Genomic DNA, 17,897 nt, shown 5'->3' on the forward strand with positions numbered 1-17,897 from the left:
TCAGTTACACAATGGACAATTTATATCTCAACTCCATCTATCTGCTATAAATCCCTATCCCTTAACACCCCCAAGTCATTAATATAGATCAAGAAAAGCAGTGGTCCTGATAATCCCATGGAATTCCTACTGCATAGAAACATAGAAAAACTACAGCACAAAACAGGCCCTTCGGCCCCACAAGTTGTGCCGAACATATCCCTACCTTCTTGGCCTACCTATAACCCATAGAAACATATCTCCCTCCAGATCCCAAAACATCCTATCATTCAGCCAACTTCAAATCTATGCTGCTTTTATTCCCTGGGTATTAACTTGTCATGTAGCACATGTGTCAAACGCCTTTAAAAATCCACGTATGCCACATTACCCATCAACCCTTACTGTTGCCTTATCAAACACTTGGTTAAACACAAGTTGTCTTTAACAAACCTGGCATTTTCTTAATTTGCATTTGTTAAAGTGACCTAATTTTCTCCCTTTTGTGAAAGCTTTACTACTGCTCAAATAAACTGACTGGCTTGCAGTTGCTGAGCTTATCCTTGCATCCTTTCTGAACAAGTGTGCAACATTGGCAATTCTCCAGCTATCTGACATAACCTTTGTATCTGTAGAGGATTGGAAGATTATGGCCAGTGCTCCCAATAGTTTCTACCCTTTTCCTCAATACCTTCAAGTGAATCTAATGCAGGCCTCATAACTTGGCATCTTTTAAGTACAGGCAGCCTTCCTACTACCTCTTCCTTATCAATTTTTAGCTCATCCGGTTTCATAATTACTTCCCCTTTTACTATGACTTTGGCAGCGGCATCTTTGGTAAAGACGTTAAATGCAAGATACTCATTTAGTACCTCAGGCATATTCTCTACTTGCGAGTTTCCCCATCAGGTCACACCTCATCCTGACTTGGAAGCATATCGTCATTCATTCATTGTCACCTGATCAAAACCCTGAACATTCCTCCCCAGCAGCACTAGGGAGGTACCTACTGCACATGGACTACAGGGGTTCAAGAAGGCAGTCAGTGCCACCTACTCACAAGCAGTTAGGGGTGGGTCATAAATGCTGGTGATGTCTATATCTCATCAACAAATGAAAAGTTCATGTTTGTTTCACTTCCCCTACAAATGTCAACAACTAACATGATAAAATATTAAAGAGAACTTCAGCTCCCTGAACAGCTGATCAGCATGCATTTCATCTCAGCGCATCCTCTTGTGGTTCTTGTAATTAGTCTACATCTTGCTCTCAATTTCATCTTAATTTGGCCACAGTCTTATTGTTGACTTTATCTTGGGTAATTCTATGTAATTCTAAGTAGGTTAACTCCAGTCGTTTATCTGAAACAGGCTGAGAAGAACCGAGCTGCAGCCCTCGCTAACAACCTTCAGAAAGGCACGGCAGGACCAATGAGGCTATATGTAGGATCTTTGCATTTCAATATCACTGAAGAAATGTTGAGAGGAATTTTTGAGCCCTTTGGGAGAGTAAGTATAATACACGATTTATAGTGACTTTGTTACCAAGATTTTAGTAAAGTTAGAGAATTCACTATTACCTACTTGGTAAAATATTAGTTCTGTTAGGGCGTACTTTGATCTGTATATGCAAAACTTCTGGGTACATACTCATTAAAGATCTAGTAGCGATTGGAGCAGTGAATTTTCAGACAGCTAGTATTGCATAGCAGTGCACAATGCCTGTATTAATGACATGACCCTTGTGCCAGTTACTATGCTTAATCCTCACTTATTTTTCCATTCTTACAACTAATCCATTTCAAATTGCTTTTCCTCAATTTCCTCATAATTGTGTGGGTTGTTAAGAAACCCATATCCTCCTATTTAATGGCATATTCAGTATGTTTTGTAGTACTGCAATCGAGCCCTGATCATTGGTCAAATGTGGCATCTGAATGCTGCCTAAATTGCATAAAATGGATTGTTTTGAGATCCTGATTAAAATCACCGAGGTAAAACTTGAGCTCACCTCAACGGTAGTATGTACTCGACGGCGAAAACTGCAGATGAATGTAAGGACTGTGTGTCTGTGCCTTCAGATCGATTGATTTGACAGATTGCTCTTCCAGAAATTGTGTATGGATGTCCATGCAAGTAAGACTGACCGCGCACAATCTTATTCAACTACTGCCACTTGCCGTCTTGACTCAGCAACCATTTTTCAAATACTTCGGAGAGCCTAAAGAACCATCACTAACAATTAGTCAGTGTCTCCAAGAAATAGAATTTGGCAAAACTTGGTAGCAAAAGCAAGGAGGAAGAATGCATGGGTTCCATTTGAGAATTTTTATTATGCTTTAATCTGGCAAGATAATTCAGTGGAGCATTAGTATAAAATCCACTGCTTCATTAAAGTTCATCCACTCATCGATCGACAGTTCTGACACGCCACAGCGAAAAGCTGCACAGATCTCCTCGGAAGACAAACATGGGACACGACCGACAGAGTATCCTTCATTGTCCAGTACTTCCCTGGAGCCAAGAAACTACGACATCATCTTCGGAGCCTTCAACATGTCGTCGATGAAGGAGAACATCTCGCCAAGGCCATCCCCAGACCCCCACTGCTTGCTTTCAAACAACCGCGCAACCATAAAACAGACCCTTGTTCACAGCAAACTACCCAGCCTTCAGGAGAACAGTGACCATGCCACCACACAACCCTGCCACAGCAACCTTTGCAAGACGTGCTGGATCATCGACACGGATACCACCATCACGTGAGAACACCACCCACCAGGTACACTGTACATACTCATGCAACTTGGCCAACGTTGTCTATCTCATACGCTGCAGGAAAGAATGTCCCGAGATGTGATACATCGGTGACGGATGAACGGAAACCGCGCGACAATCACCAGGCAGGAAAGTTCCCTTCCTGTCGAGGAAGACTTCAGCAGTCAAGGAGATTCAGCTTCCGATCTTCGGGTAAGCGTTCTTCAAGGCGGCCTTCAAGACACTCGACAACGCGGAATCGCTGAGCAGAAACTGATGGCCAAGTTCCGCATGCATGAGGACGGCCTCAATCGGGAACTTGGGTTCATATCACACTACATGTAACCCCCACCGTTTGGCCTGGGCTTGCAAAATCCTACTAGCTGTTCTGGCTTGAGACAATTCACACCTCTTTAACCTGTCATTATCCCCCTCTCCACTTGCATTGTCTGTACCTGTAAAGACTGGCATTCCAACCATTATCATGCAATTGCGTCTCTGACTATATATGCGGTGTTTGTGAATCCAACTCTCCACTCACCTGAGGAAGGAGCAACACTCCAAAAGCTTGTGATTCCAAATAAACCTGTTGGACTTTAACCTGGTGTTGTGAGACTTCTTACCGTGCCCATCCCAGTCCAGCGCCGGCATCTCCACATCATTAAAGTGAATGCCGTTCAGATTTAAGTGAGAAGGGATTTAAAATATTGAAGTATAAAACTGAAAGTTTCAGATTGTGTTGATAAAATGGCAAGCATTGGCTTGAAGCTTTAATTTCTAAGGTGTTAGCAATTTTTGACTGGCAGTTTTCAGTTAACCACAATAGTCTGGAGTTTGCAATTTGGAGCACTCTTTTGATGTCAAGTTCCCACTTGAAAATTGGATCTCTTAGAAATGCACTCGCTAGGTGAAATATCTACAGAGAAGTTTGACATTTATAGGTTAAGGCTAGAGCATGTACATTTCATGTGCTAGCTTTAAATTGTGACTTTGTGTACTGTTTGCCTCTTTAGATTGAAAACATACAGCTGATGATGGATAGTGAAACGGGAAGGTCAAAAGGCTATGGATTCATAACGGTAAGTTCCATATTTTTGATCTAAAACGTTTCCCCCTTTTAGAACACATTTTTCAATCTTAATATATTCTGTTAACTGAAAGATAAGAACTTTATAGTGACTGCATAAAATAATTTATAATGCCAACCAATGTTTTTGTATTTTCTGTTCAGTTTTCTGATGCTGAATGTGCAAAGAAGGCTCTAGAACAGCTGAATGGCTTTGAGCTTGCTGGTCGACCAATGAAGGTTGGCCATGTTACAGAACGATCGGACTCATCCAACGCTAGCTCATTCCTAGACAGTGATGAGCTGGAGAGGACTGGGATTGACCTTGGAACGACAGGGCGCCTACAATTGATGGCTAGGCTTGCAGAAGGTAATTTGATGGGAGTGGGTAAAGCCGGTGTGAAGTTAAATGCCATACAGATGCTTCCTTTGCACTTAACTTAAATAAGGGTACAATACTACTTTAAATTCAATTGAATCTGCAGCCATTGCTCGACTTTGACATCTTATTTTTCCAGTTTTGTAGCGAGGGTTTTGTTCTTGATCTTTCATAGCAATAGGATAAAAATTTCAATCCAATCTGTCCTGACAAAAATGATGATTGGTTCCATCTTTTAATCGTGTTGTTCATGTGCTCGGATGTTTAAGATGCAGGTTGTAATACCTCATCCCATCACCTCAAAGTGCTGATTTAGGCTTGAATAGCATGAAGCACTTATTAATCTATTTTTGATTGCCTATGAACTTGTCAAATTATTAGTTAATTTGGAAATTATCTATATTACTGTTCTTCTTGCTGCTTCATACTGGGGTACAATTGTAAGTAAGCCAAGACTGTGTATGTTTGCGGATATGCTCAAGCCTCTCCACTTAAAAGCCTACAAATTGTCGGCAGCTATTTGCAGAAACTGGATAGTCATCATAAAGATCCTTTTCTTATACTTTGTATGTATTCCTATATCCATTTGCATCTCTATCCCATTTATTTAGACTTTTGTTTTCCCAGGAATATGTAGTTGTCACCTTCCTTCTCTCAATGCACCACCTCACATCTAACCGATTCGAAATTCATTCCCAATTACATTCTTCGAGTTAGTGTGCTGTATTATGTTGTCTTCCTCAATATCAATTGTGCCCTTCCAATTTGGTGTTCTTCTGAAATAATTGTACTTCTGATTTGAGTCCAGATCATTTATATAAATGGCTGTCAACAGTGGTCCCAGTGCCTATCCTTATAGAACACTTGCCTCGCTACCAACCTAAGTAACCCTTTTAACCATACTGAGTTTTCTCATTTGAAGCAACTTTTCGATCTATTTGACATTATTCCTAAATATTTATTTGCTAAAATATTTTAATGCCATGTCACTTTAAAAGTATCTACTGTTTCTCATCTATATATTTTGTTTGGTTCAGGAACAGGATTGCAAATTCCCCCAGCGGCACAGCAAGCTTTGCAGATGAGTGGCAATATTTCACTGGGCGCCATGGCTGCAGTAACAGGTATGGTTGGATTGCACAGTATTTTCATGTAATGAACAAGGTTGGCCTGAAGTGGTGATTTGTCCTTTTTGTTTTCTGGTCACATCAAATGGTATGGTACAATGGAAAGTCTTTCCTTTATCTGCCAGCATTTGAATTCTAGAATTGTTTTTTTTGTTTTACATGCCTTAATTCTGTGGCATTGTTGTACTGTAAAATTTATGGCCACATTTTTTTTGGGATCTGTTCTTTACCTCTAACAACTGGAGGGATTAATCTTCGGCGATCACTTGCTAACGTGTATGATTGTCCGCCTAAAACTCCGTGTCACTGATCATAGATTCTGTGGGTCCTTGCATGCTTGATGCACCCGATCATAGAGCTGCGTCTGTGATCACACGCTTGGCAAGTGTTTACAGGAGGTGGATTTGGTCCTCTGACCCTAGAAGACTGGTATTCCTTTCTTGGGCTCCTTTTCCGGGCCTCCTCTTGCTGTCGGGTGTCCTTGAAGAATTATGTCCCTTCAATTGGGAGGTGCCTCTAAATAGGTCTGTTCTAAGCAAGGGTCTCCCAGACATTGACGCTTATATTGCGTTTCTTGAGGTAAGCCTTCAAGGTGTCTTTGAAGTGCTTCCTTTGTTGGCTTCTTGTTTGGAAGCCATCCTTGACCTGGGTGAAGAAGATTTGCTTCGGCAGCTGGGACTCTTGACATCCCAAACAAGTGGCCGGCCCAGCAGAGTTGATTTCGGATTATCATGGCCCGAATAATGCTGCCCTTGGCCCCTGCAAGGGTGCTGATGTTAAGACGCCTGTCCTTTCAGCTGATGCAGAAAATCCATATCAGACAGCGTTGATGGTACCTCTCCGGGGCCTTGATGTGGCGTCTGTATGTTGTCTACGTCTCTGAGCCGTATGGAGCAGTTGAGAGGGCGACTGCCTTGTACACTAGGATCTTTGTATCAGCACAAATGTCGCGGTGATCGAAGACTGTTGTCTCTGGGTGTCCAAAGGTGGCGTTCGTGGATTGGCTATGATGTTGGATCGTATGTCAGCCTTACATGAGAGGTGGCTCATTTGTTCCATGTTTGAGAGGGTTTCTCTGTTCATCCGGATGGAGTGAGAGACTGGATCTTGCCCTGGGGCAGGTTGGTACAGGACTTAAGTCTTCAATATACTTCTGCAAAGGTGACCAGCATGGCTTGGAGATTCTCTTCTAAGAGAGCAGAGATGGTGATGCCATTGTTTTCATTCATTCATGGGATGTGGGCATTGCTGGCTGGGCCGACATTTATTGCCCATCCCTCCTCTGCATACTGAAGTTCCACGAGTGATGTTGCATCTTGCCAAATGCTGCAGGGCTTGTCTGTGTGGGGAGGTTGTGTTGGTTTGCTCTAGTTAGATGCCTGGTGTAGGACACCTTTTAATGTGGGAATGCTGTTGCACATGAGCAGGTACATGGTCCTTGACAGGGTAGGTCCAGTTCCATTGGCAAGAGAACCTTGATGACTCAGGATCTCTACTGATCGATACCATACATGTATCTTCTGCCTGACCCATGATTGCCTTGTTTTGGATTGTGCTTTGTCTGGTTCCTCCCCTGACAGTACCGCCATGGGTGACCCTGCCAGGAGTTTTAAGACTCCCAGTGGCACCGCTCTTGGGATCGGTGGAATATTCAAACTTCTCCACAGCAAGGTGGCAATCCAAGGAAAGGGGAGGGATTAATAATTTCATAACAGATCATATAGATTTTTCCATTCCGTAAAGAGACCAGCTTTTGCAAAATAAAATCAACTTTGTATTGGATATCTTGTATTCTAAACAACTAAGTTGAAACAGAAACTGGTACTTGCCTTTGTGTTTTCCTGAATCATTTAACCACTACTTCTACTTGTCTTCCTTGGAGTTGGGCAATGATACTTGCCATAACAAGCCCCTTAAACTTGATTTCTGAGTGTCTTGGGGCCCAGTACTTTACTCCTGTGATTTTTCTGTTGCAGCGTAGTTAATTGTATATTAATTTATACAGTACTCAATTCTAAATTACAAGGCTAGTTGAGCAAAACTTTGTATATTAGCATTATTTATTTAAAAGTAACTATTTAATATCTTCCCCCTTCTACTTTATACTTAGATTTGCAAGCAAGAATTATCCAACAGACTGAAGGTAAGCGTTTGCAGTTTTCTTTTTCTAAAACTCTTAAGCTATCAGTTTTCCTTAAGTGGAAGAGTTAGAATTTAGATTCGTGGAGCTGTATTTGGTTCCTTAATGCACTCCAACAAATGGCAACCTGATAACGAATTACATTTGAAATCTAGTCACATTCTTCAAGTTAATCAGATTAGTTGAGAAATGTTGGCAGAACACCAGGAGAAAGGTGCAGGGGGACCTCTTGTATCCACCAGTTTAATACCTTGCCTGAAAGCCAGTACTTCTAACAATGCAACACTTCAGTACACTACTAAGAAAGTGGAATCCTCGATTTGTATACCAGAATTGTTACAATTTTGTGGTGAAAATTGTAGGACTATATCTAAACAACATAGGCCCATAATTTCCTGGCTCCCCAACACCAGATTTGGGATACCCCAAATTTAAAAAAAAAGTTTTTCTTCAAATCCAAAATCTCCTGCCCCCGGTTACTGACACCGCTATCACGGGGAAGAGTTTTTTCCTATCTTTCTACCCTATCTATGTCCCTCCATAATTTTGTGCACCTCAATCAGATGCCCCCTCACAGCCCCAGCCGAACCAGCCTCTCTCCATTGCTCTGGTGAATCTTCCGTGCATCCTTTCTACTGCAATCACATACTCCCTACAGTGTAGCTGTGGCCTGACAAGTGATTTATACAGCTCCAACATAACTTCCCTGCTCTGTGCCTCAGCTAATAAAGCCCAAGTATCCCATAAGTCATCTTCCCAGCCTTGCGGAAGCCAGTGCAGTTTTTTTAAAAAAAAGGCCATGGCCTCCCTGAATTCGACACTGCTGAACTACACTGGGTCCTAAGCCTTCAAGCAACTCCAGTCATTGGAAGTTTCAACAAAGTTTTCAAGAGCAGTTAATGCCAGCGGGCCACCACTTCCTGAGGCTAGTTAGAAGTTATGGTCCCTAGAAAATAGGTGTAGGTCATTCGGCCCATTGATCTTTCCCCATTCAATGTGATCATGGCTGGCACTTGAGAGCAAAATTCTGCTGTGCTCCAGAGAATGTGTATAAGATGTTGTATAGTTAGGATGTCAGTGACAGTTGTGTAACAGCTTGTTTACACCGTGCCTTTTTAACTTTGGCAAAATCTGAGAAAAATGTCAGATTGCTATTCAGTTAAAAAGTGATAGCTGCAGGAACAATATGAATTCAAAACATTGGCTTTTCAAAGAAGCCAAGGACAAGGTTTTAAAAAATCACTAAAGTACTCGAGCCACAAGACAGTTTTCAGAGAACGTTTAACCATGTGAAAAATGTGAATGCAGTGTAATTAGTCTTTTGTACTTGAACAAGATTTTAAGTCTCTTTATTATTTCAGCGCTGAATCCCCCTGTATCTGTAAATACCCCACCGATAGCGACACAGTGTTTCCAGCTCTCCAACATGTTTAACCCGCAGTCGTAAGTATTTTCAAATTATTTGCTGTTGGTTGCTTTCCTGAATTACATTATAAAATATAAACCAGAATAAAGCCAAGTATGTTGTATTTTCCAGTTAAAACCTGAGAATTACACAGCCTGTTTCACCAATAGCATGCATTTTCCACATCATTTGCAGTCTGATCATTTAGTCACTTTGGTGATAATGAGTTTAATGCAAATACAGCAAAATAAGAATTTGGTGCTAAAGAAATTTGAATGATCATACTACTTGAATTGAGCCACCTTGAATTTTGAAGTAGATTGTCAATGGTATCCGCCCATTGTTTTATTAAAGGAACAGCAAGTACATCCCTTTGGCCAGTTGCTGTAGTTTCATATATTTTCCAGCCTGAGAGTGACATAGAGAAATAGAAAGTTTCTGTCACAGAAAGAGGTAACTTGGCCTAATGTACCTGCACTGGCTGAGATGCCGGCGTTGGACTGGTCACACACCCTAATCCCACTTACCAGCATTTGGTCTGTCGACCTGCAGGTTACAGCACTTAAGGTGCTTTTCAGGCACCTTGTAAATTATTTGAGAGTTTTGGTCTCGACTACCTTTCAAGCACTGAGTTCCAGACCTCCCCTATCCTCTGTGAAAAAATCTTTCCTCGTCTCCCCTCTAACTTTTCTGCCAATCACTTAAAATCTATGTCCCCTAGTCACTGACCCCTCTACTGAAGTAGTGAGGCCCTTCCCGTTCACTCTATCCAGGCTCCTGACAGTTTTGTACATCTCGGTCAAATCTCCCCTCAACCTCCTTTTCCAAGGAAGACAACCCTGGCCCATTTGATCTTTCCTCGTAGCTGCACTTTGAGTCCTGGCAAATCTCATAGATCTCCTCTGTGCCCCCTTTACTGCAATTGCATCATTTCTGTAATGAAGTGTGCACAGTACTCGCATTGTGGCCTAACTTGATATAGTTAGCTTGATATAGTTCCAATATAACTTCCCATGGCATGGTCATTTTTATTGATTGGCTTGAGTAGTTGATAGGAAACCACACTGACTTTGTCTTTTAGTTGATATCCCTAAATTATATGCAACAACTAGTCTGTTGTTAAGTGTCCACTTGCTATCCAAGATAATCTGATGGCGCGTTGACAGCTTGCAACTGTTACAAATTCACCGAAGCCTTGAATTCATTCTTGGGTACCTTCAGAGTATCTGCAATCATGTCGCATTTAATTTCTGCCCTAAACAAATGTGCCTTGATGTCACACTCAGTTGTTAGAATGTACTGATTGTGACAGTGATGTCTGATGCAAAACAATAAATTAGTTGGTACGTTCTGATTGTGTGCTTGTCGCTGCAAACTGGTTTCAACTTTTTATGATCCTGTGTCAGCTGTCTGCAAAATGTTCACTTTTTAGTTAAGTTCATAATTCCTATGTCACTCTGTTTGCCTGCTTTCCTTTGAGACATTGAAATTATATTGGGGTATGGATCCCAAAATGCTGTTTTTCTCCCCTTCCCATCCCCTTTTCCGAATGCATTGAGTTTTTTGTTAGGGTACAGCTCCACAAGTGGCAGTCATTTTCTGGTGATTTGTATTCACTTAGCAGTGAATAACGATAAGTTATTTGACTGGATGGCATTGAAAGCAAGTTTGATATACCCTAACTTAAGATAAACAGGCACTTCAAGCTGAGATGGACAAATAATAATTAGCAACATTCAGATTTCTTCTCCCTAGCCCGAACCAACCCAGGAATATTGAGCTTGATTTTAGCGTGATTCCCTGTTGCCTGGCTGATTAGGTACTTGCCATGATAAGTTGGAAGTTAAATAATGAAGTAGCTGAGTTCCTAATGCTTCAAATTCCTGAAAATATATTTAAACAATTTTGAATGGAAAAATTGCAGACCTTTTACTATACTAATTATTGTGAAACCTCCTCCTGAAGGGAAGATGATCCAGCCTGGGACCATGAAATTCGAGACGATGTAATTGAAGAATGCAACAAACATGGAGGAGTAATTCACATATTTGTGGATAAAAATTCACCCCAGGTAAGCAGTTTGTTCACGGGCATTTTCTATTTATAACATATTTTCTTACGATTTGCTGCTGGCAGCAGTACTGAAGCTGGCTGCTTTGAAGCGTCAGCCATGTGTAACAAAAGGTAGAAAACAAAACTGATGATGCGTGAAATAAACACTCCATCAGAAAACACTGTGTAGTTGTTCTGGCAACACATACAAATCATGTAAACACAAGGCAGAAGACCAACTGTTTCTACATTGTCAATTCACACAATGCATGGGTTTCAATCTCCTTGTTCTTTGGCTACCTAACTTGACTTGGGCGGCACGGTAGCACAATGGCTAGCACTGCTGCTTCACAATGCCAGGAACCCGGGTTTGATTCCCGGCTTCGGTCACTGTCTGTGTGAAATTTGCGCGTTCTCTGGGTCTGCGTGGGTTTCCTCCGGGTGCTCCGGTTTCCTCCCACATTCTGAAAGACGTGCTGGTCAGGTGCGTTGACCTGAACAGGCGCCAGAGTGTGGCGACTAGGGGAATTTCACAGTAACTTCATTGCAGTGTTAGTGTAAGCCTTACTTGTGACTAATAAATAAACTTTACTTTGACCTTGCAGTAACAAATTTTCTCAATGTAACCAAGTTCTGATTTTTGGAAGGCATTATCTGAAATAGTGGTGGAAGCAGATGTGATTGTAATATTCATTAGCTAATTACCATAGTTATACTGTAATCACTTCTGGCCCCCATCCATTCCAAAGAACAATACAGCACAGGAACAGGCCCTTCGGCCCTCCAAGCCCGCGCCACTCCCTGGTCCAAACTAGACCATTCTTTTGTATCCCTCCATTCCCACTCCGTTCATGTGGCTATCTAGATAAGTCTTAAACGTTCCCAGTGTGTCCGCCTCCACCACCTTGCCCGGCAGCGCAATCCAGGCCCCCACCACCCTCTGTGTAAAAAAAAAAAAAACGTCCTTCTGATATCCATGTTAAACCCCCCCCCCTCCTTCCTCTCTCTCCCCCCGCCCCCCCCCCCCCCCCCCCCCCCACCTTGAACCTATGACCCCTCGTGAACGTCACCACCGACCTGGGAAAAAGCTTCCCACCGTTCACCCTATCTATGCCTTTCATAATTTTATACACCTCTATTAGGTCACCCCTCATCCTCCGTCTTTCCAGTGAGAACAACCCCAGTTTACCCAATCTCTCCTCATAACTAAGCCCTTCCATACCAGGCAACATCCTGGTAAACCTCCTCTGCACTCTCTCTAAAGCCTCCACGTCCTTCTGGTAGTGTGGCGACCAGAACTGGGCGCAGTATTCCAAATGTGGCCGAACCAACGTTCTATACAACTGCAACATCAGACCCCAACTTTTATACTCTCTGCCCCGTCCTATAAAGGCAAGCATGCCATATGCCTTCTTCACTACCTTCTCCACCTGTGATGTCACGTTCAAGGATCTGTGGACTTGCACACCCAGGTCCCTCTGCGTCTCTACACCCTTTATGGTTCTGCCATTTATCGCATAGCTCCCCCCTACATTAGTTCTACCAAAATGCATCACTTCGCATTTATCTGGATTGAACTCTATCTGCCATTTCTTTGCCCAAATTTCCAGCCTATCTATATCCTTCTGTCGCCTCTGACAATGTTCCTCACTATCTGCAAGTCCAGCCATTTTCGTGTTGTCCACAAACTTACTGATCACCCCAGTTACACCTTCTTCCAGATCGTTTATATAAATCACAAACCGCAGAGGTCCCAATACAGAGCCCTGCGGAACACCACTAGTCACAGGCATCCAGCCGGAAAAAGACCCTTCCACTACCACCCTCTGTCTTCTGTGACCAAACCAGTTCTCCACCCATCTAGCCACCTCCCCCTTTATCCCATGGGATCCAACCAGTCAGCACACCTTTCTGTTCCGGTTGACTAGAGGAGAACTGGAACGTAACGCAGCTCCTGTGCTGATGCATCATCTTGTGTTTCTGGAAACACTGCTTTTATGGTAACTAGTTCAGATTGATGATTAACTCTCAACTGTCCCACGTGACAGGTGTCCAGGGTGGGAAGCAAATGTAATGACCTTTTGAAGTGTAAGTACGGGGGAGGGGGTGGAGGAAGTAAGAAAAACTGCAACTGCTGAAACTGAATGAAACAAAATGCTGGATCTATAATAACACCTATTTTAAAAAATGTCTTTGTGTCACTGCTGTATTGGAACTTGTTTGTCAAAGGTATAACGAGATCTCTCCTCCTCCTAGGGAAACGTCTATGTGAAGTGTCCAACTATTGCTGCTGCAGCTGCTGCTGTTGGCGCATTGCACGGAAGGTGGTTTGCTGGTGGGTACTGTTCAAATCATGGTACAAGCTTTTTGTACATTTGTGCCTATAGTTTATACTGGGACACCATCTCAATCCCTCCATTCAGTATATAGAAGATGAATAACAATGATAGACTGATGAAAATATGGTTAGTGGTGAGGAAATTACCTGGGATAGGAAAGTGCTTGGAGCAGAGTTTAGTGGATTGTTGGAGCATTCTTTTCCGTTACAAATTTCTGCTGCCCATTACTCCTTGCCTTCTTACTGTGATCTTGAAGCGTTGGCTGCTCTCGATTTGAACAAGTTGCTGTTTATTGCAAATGTGAGCATTAGCGTCGAGTGTAGTCAGTTCTTTGACCGCTGTGTGGAGGAGTCTGGTTAGATTCGTCCCACTCATGTTTGATTTGATTTCTTGTCACGTATTGGTCTAATGTGAAAAGTATTGTTTCTTGCGTGCTCTACAGACAAAGCATACCATTCATAGAGAAGGAAAGGAGAGGATGCAGGATGTAATGAAGTTTTAGAAGCATAGAACGAGAGTAAAAAAGATGGAATTAGATGGTATGCTGGGCACTGCTTGCAAAAAGTCACCTTGTTCTGGCGTTACCTTGGATTCTTCTCTGGGGTGCCACATACACTTAGAATTAGAGGTTGTATTGCAAAATAAATACCTGACCAAACATTATCTGGTACATAAAGTGCATGGGGCTTTCCATGGGTTCAAGCTCCTCTGTGTACTGTGGCAGGATGGAGCAAAATGCTGATGCTCATTGTGTTGCTCCAGTTGGTACACATTTGGCTAGCTTGCTCGGGGCCTGAATTGAGTCTGCACCACCTTGGTCAATTGGATGTTAGTTACCCATTAATTAACTATATTTGCTTTGTGCGTGATGGTTTTGATATGGAACTTAACTAGTTTTTCTTTCACAGGAAAAATGATCACTGCTGCCTATGTGCCACTTCCAACCTACCACAACCTCTTCCCAGATTCAATGACGACCACCCAGCTATTGACTCCAGCAAGACGATAGGAGGTGCAAGGAAACTGGATATCCATCGAATTTGGAGGAATGTGGACAATTATATAGTGGTCACCTGTACAGATGATGCAAGTGAAAAGTACTGGGGGACACTCGTGCAACCCCCAATGAACTTACGACAAATGTTTTTTTTTCAACTTTGCCAAGCCCTAGTGGAAGGAAATAAAATGGCAGAAGTAGATTCACACAAACGCCCTCAGGCTGTTTTATTTTGATTTTTGGTGCAGTGTACTACATTTTGATGACACAGTTGCATTGATGACCTGATCAGCAAAAGAACCTACAAGTATTGAAAGACAGTTTTATTTGGGGTTTTGAAGTTATTTTTGTGGTTTCTAAAATCAGACTACTGCAGTAAGGTGGACTCCACAGAAATAGCACTGCACTCTTTTTACCCATTTTAAGTTATAAGTTTAGCTAATTGTTTTTTTGCGCTCTTCTGCTCAGACTCGGCAGAGGAGCCTGTTAAATTTTTTTAAAGTATCAGTTCATAAATTCATGAAAATACTATTGCGTCTAAGTGCGGCATTGGAAAAGGTAATCTTCAAATGCATAGGTTGCAACTCTTGTGAATTAAAGACCACGTGGTTAATACAATGTGCTAGTTAATACTAGTACTAATAATATGGTCATTCACTGCATTTATTCTGCTAAACGTGTGGAGTACCAGTTGATTCGGCAAGAGGAGGGTTAGTGGCCCCGCTGAAACAATGAGGCAAGTTATAAGGAGTGTTGAAGTGAGTTTAAAACAATCTGGGAAAAGAGGGCCAGTTAAGCCTCTTTAGACTAACTGGAAAGTGGCCCTGTCTATGGCTACTGATTTTTATTTATGTTGGTGATTCATATTGCCAACCATTTTAGGCTGATATATTGATGGCCTAGAGTTCAAACATGAAGCAGTTTACACTGATGTCCAGAAGTTTGGATGAGTACCAGTTGGAAATATACTGGGGATCTATTCAGATTTTAATTTGTGCAGCGGATGCACAACGGGGAAACTTCAGCCAGCTTCCATTCCATGATCACTGGAGTGGTTTTCTATACCAGAGTCAGCCTCAGCCTGTCTAATATTAGAAACATGATTACACCTAATTCTAGAAAGTGTTTAAACTAGGTTTGGCTAGCATTCTTATGACCAAAGTTCTGGGTTTTCATTATATAAAAGGTAAATTGCAAAGAAATGGAGTTCTAAATAGCCTTTTGTGTACAGTTGGTCTCTAGATTAAGATTAAAACTATTGTATATACAGTTGGCCTTATTTGGTCTGTTCTCAGTGGTGACCTTCAAACACCCCCTCCATGAGCTTTTCTTATGTAAATACAGTTATAACAGTGATGTGCTATCCTTGTGCTTCCATAGGATCAAGGCCAGACAAACTTAATCTTACCTTAAAATACATAAACCTGTGGCTGAATAAAGAAGGGAGAGATGGGGGGCGTTGGTGGAGGGGAGAGAGTAGAAAGTCGCGAATATACAGAGTGGGAAATGCAATATTGCGACATTGAAGCGGGAGAGAACTACAAACAACCAATAAACCTCATTGGTCAAGCCTCACTGGCTCAAGACAAGAAGTATTACTATCCATCATTTGTAATTGATGAAGGAGATCAAGTTGTAGAATTCGTATCGGAGGGTGTTGTCAGTTCACGGGTTGACTGTATAGATAGGCTTAAATTGTAGTTTGGAGTTATTTTTTCCTCATTGCATGTTTCGTTCTCTTTTTTAAACCCATTGTCAAATAGAGCCAAATATAATCACTTTCAGTGCATCTTCTGTTGGATACTAATTACAGGTAAGCATAGTCTTTCTGTAATTTAACTTCACGTGCTTAGAATAACTCGAGGCCAGTTTAAAGGAAATTGTTTCTCACTGCCTTTATATTGTAGAAATCCATTAGCAGGAAAAACCATTGGAAAAGTTAATAAAGATTTATTTGTAAATGCACAATCTTAAGCAATGAAGATGAAAAGGGTAATAGTAATTTTGTCTGGCCGTGCGTGGTGTCTTTTGCTGGTTTTTTTTTAGCTCTATGAGCTCCGGAGTGTAAACATCTGATTTTTTCCCCCCCTCTCTAGTGTGATTTAAAAGCAGCCTGGTATTTCTATTCCAAAGTAAGGATTTTGTAATTGGTATAAATTTTGTATAAAAAATGCAAAATCACTCAATAAATAAGAGAAAAATACTTGGGGGAAATTCTGAATTTTCTTTGCATCAATATTGCTGGGTGTTGTGTACAGATTTGAGTAAATCAACCCATTTGAGTGGTTCTTCTAATTCTTGCTTCATTTACATGGAAGCTCATGCATTCCTTTCAGGCTGTATGTGTTCTGATCCAGGCATTTCTTTCAACACTTTCCTGTGCTCAGATCAAAAAATCAAGCTGAAACGCTCACCCTTAACATCTACTGCGTATGGGATTGCAGGACCAGAATTAACTATTTTAAAATTTAGATCTAGCCTATTAAATGGAATGTCCACCACGTTGTTCCTGTCAAAGTGTCTGAAGTACACACTAGACCAGGGATCAGCAACCTGAGGCTCTGGAGCCACGTGGATTTGTAACAATGCATTTGCGGCTCTCCACTTTTTCCAGTGGGATTGCATTAATATGAAAAAAGCTCAAGAAAATGTTATTGTGGGGATTTTAAAAATTAGTTCATTATGCTTGCAATTCATGCTCTCAAATGATTCTTTCAAAAATATCAAACTTATTCCCATGGTTAAAGCTGCACCGTGGTTACCGGCTATGCTATTAATTTGAGGAACTGGTTTTAAGCTTGTGATTATTTCTAATATAGCTAATACAATAAATTACAATTAAAAGCTACTCCTCTTCATGTGGATCACAAGATGCGTAGAAGACAATTTTGTCAAATAAAGTTAGTTTTTAAAGATGTATTGTTTTTAAAAGCCAAAAACAAGATAATTGAGCTGGTTGAATTTATTATTTTCTATTGATAAATAAACTCAATACATGTATTTTATATACGCAACTTGCGCGTTCTACCAGAGACACTTCACAATTTGCCAAGTATTTGGTTTGGAAATGCTAAATTTTCATCTTGTGGTTCCCAATAGCTTTTATTTTGGGCGATATTTCTTTTGAAAACTCTTCTGGTAAAAAGAGGTTGCTGAATGAGGGCAACACGACAGCACAGTTAATACTGTTGCCTCACAATGCCAGGGGCCCAGGTTCGATTCTGGTCTTGGGTAACCCTCCCGGATGCTCGTGTTTTCTCCCACAATCCAAAGATGTGCAGCTAAGGTGGATTAGACGTAAATGTGTGGCAATAGAGTGGATGGGCATGGGTAAGATACTATGGAGAGTGGGTGCAGACTTGATGGGCTGAATGGCCTCCTGCATTGTAGGGATTCTATGGGCTCTAATTTTGCATTAGACTGATGTATGTAAAGTACTTGTTCTAGATTAATTCTCTGATGAACTGATAAGCAGGAGGCAAGGAAACACCAAGATTCTGAATCAGAATATTAAAAACATGGGAGAAAAACATTTATGACCTCGGTATTGCTAAAGACTTAACCCTATGATATTGGAAATGTTAACTAATAGCAATCACTCCGTTAAGCTGCAGCAAAAAACTTGGGCATCTGTGGAGGGTGGGTGAGTGTGGCGCC

At 41.5% G+C, this 17,897-nt stretch overlaps 1 protein-coding gene across 7 annotated transcripts in view; it reads left to right on the forward strand.

Annotated features, from left to right (window-relative positions):
- rbm39a (RNA binding motif protein 39a) overlaps nucleotides 1-16,451 on the forward strand; it is a 37,123-nt gene extending 20,672 nt beyond the window's left edge. For 5 of the 7 annotated variants that reach the window (XM_078236877.1, XM_078236873.1, XM_078236875.1 and 2 more), the window contains 9 exons: nucleotides 1,350-1,487; nucleotides 3,749-3,814; nucleotides 3,967-4,171; nucleotides 5,218-5,304; nucleotides 7,418-7,450; nucleotides 8,809-8,890; nucleotides 10,818-10,923; nucleotides 13,161-13,239; nucleotides 14,152-16,451. In XM_078236877.1, the coding sequence (XP_078093003.1) occupies nucleotides 1,350-1,487; nucleotides 3,749-3,814; nucleotides 3,967-4,171; nucleotides 5,218-5,304; nucleotides 7,418-7,450; nucleotides 8,809-8,890; nucleotides 10,818-10,923; nucleotides 13,161-13,239; nucleotides 14,152-14,252 (897 nt within the window). In that variant the 3' untranslated portion in view covers nucleotides 14,253-16,451. Of the gene's footprint in view, nucleotides 1-1,349; nucleotides 1,488-3,748; nucleotides 3,815-3,966; nucleotides 4,172-5,217; nucleotides 5,305-6,293; nucleotides 6,429-7,417; nucleotides 7,451-8,808; nucleotides 8,891-10,817; nucleotides 10,924-13,160; nucleotides 13,240-14,151 lie in introns of all 7 variants that reach the window. The other 2 variants (XR_013500313.1, XR_013500314.1) reach the window with 1 other exon arrangement.
- The last annotated feature ends 1,446 nt before the right edge of the window (nucleotides 16,452-17,897 follow it).

Source organism: Mustelus asterias, chromosome 20 (genome assembly GCF_964213995.1).
Source record: "Mustelus asterias chromosome 20, sMusAst1.hap1.1, whole genome shotgun sequence".
Taxonomy (NCBI): Eukaryota; Metazoa; Chordata; class Chondrichthyes; order Carcharhiniformes; family Triakidae; genus Mustelus; species Mustelus asterias.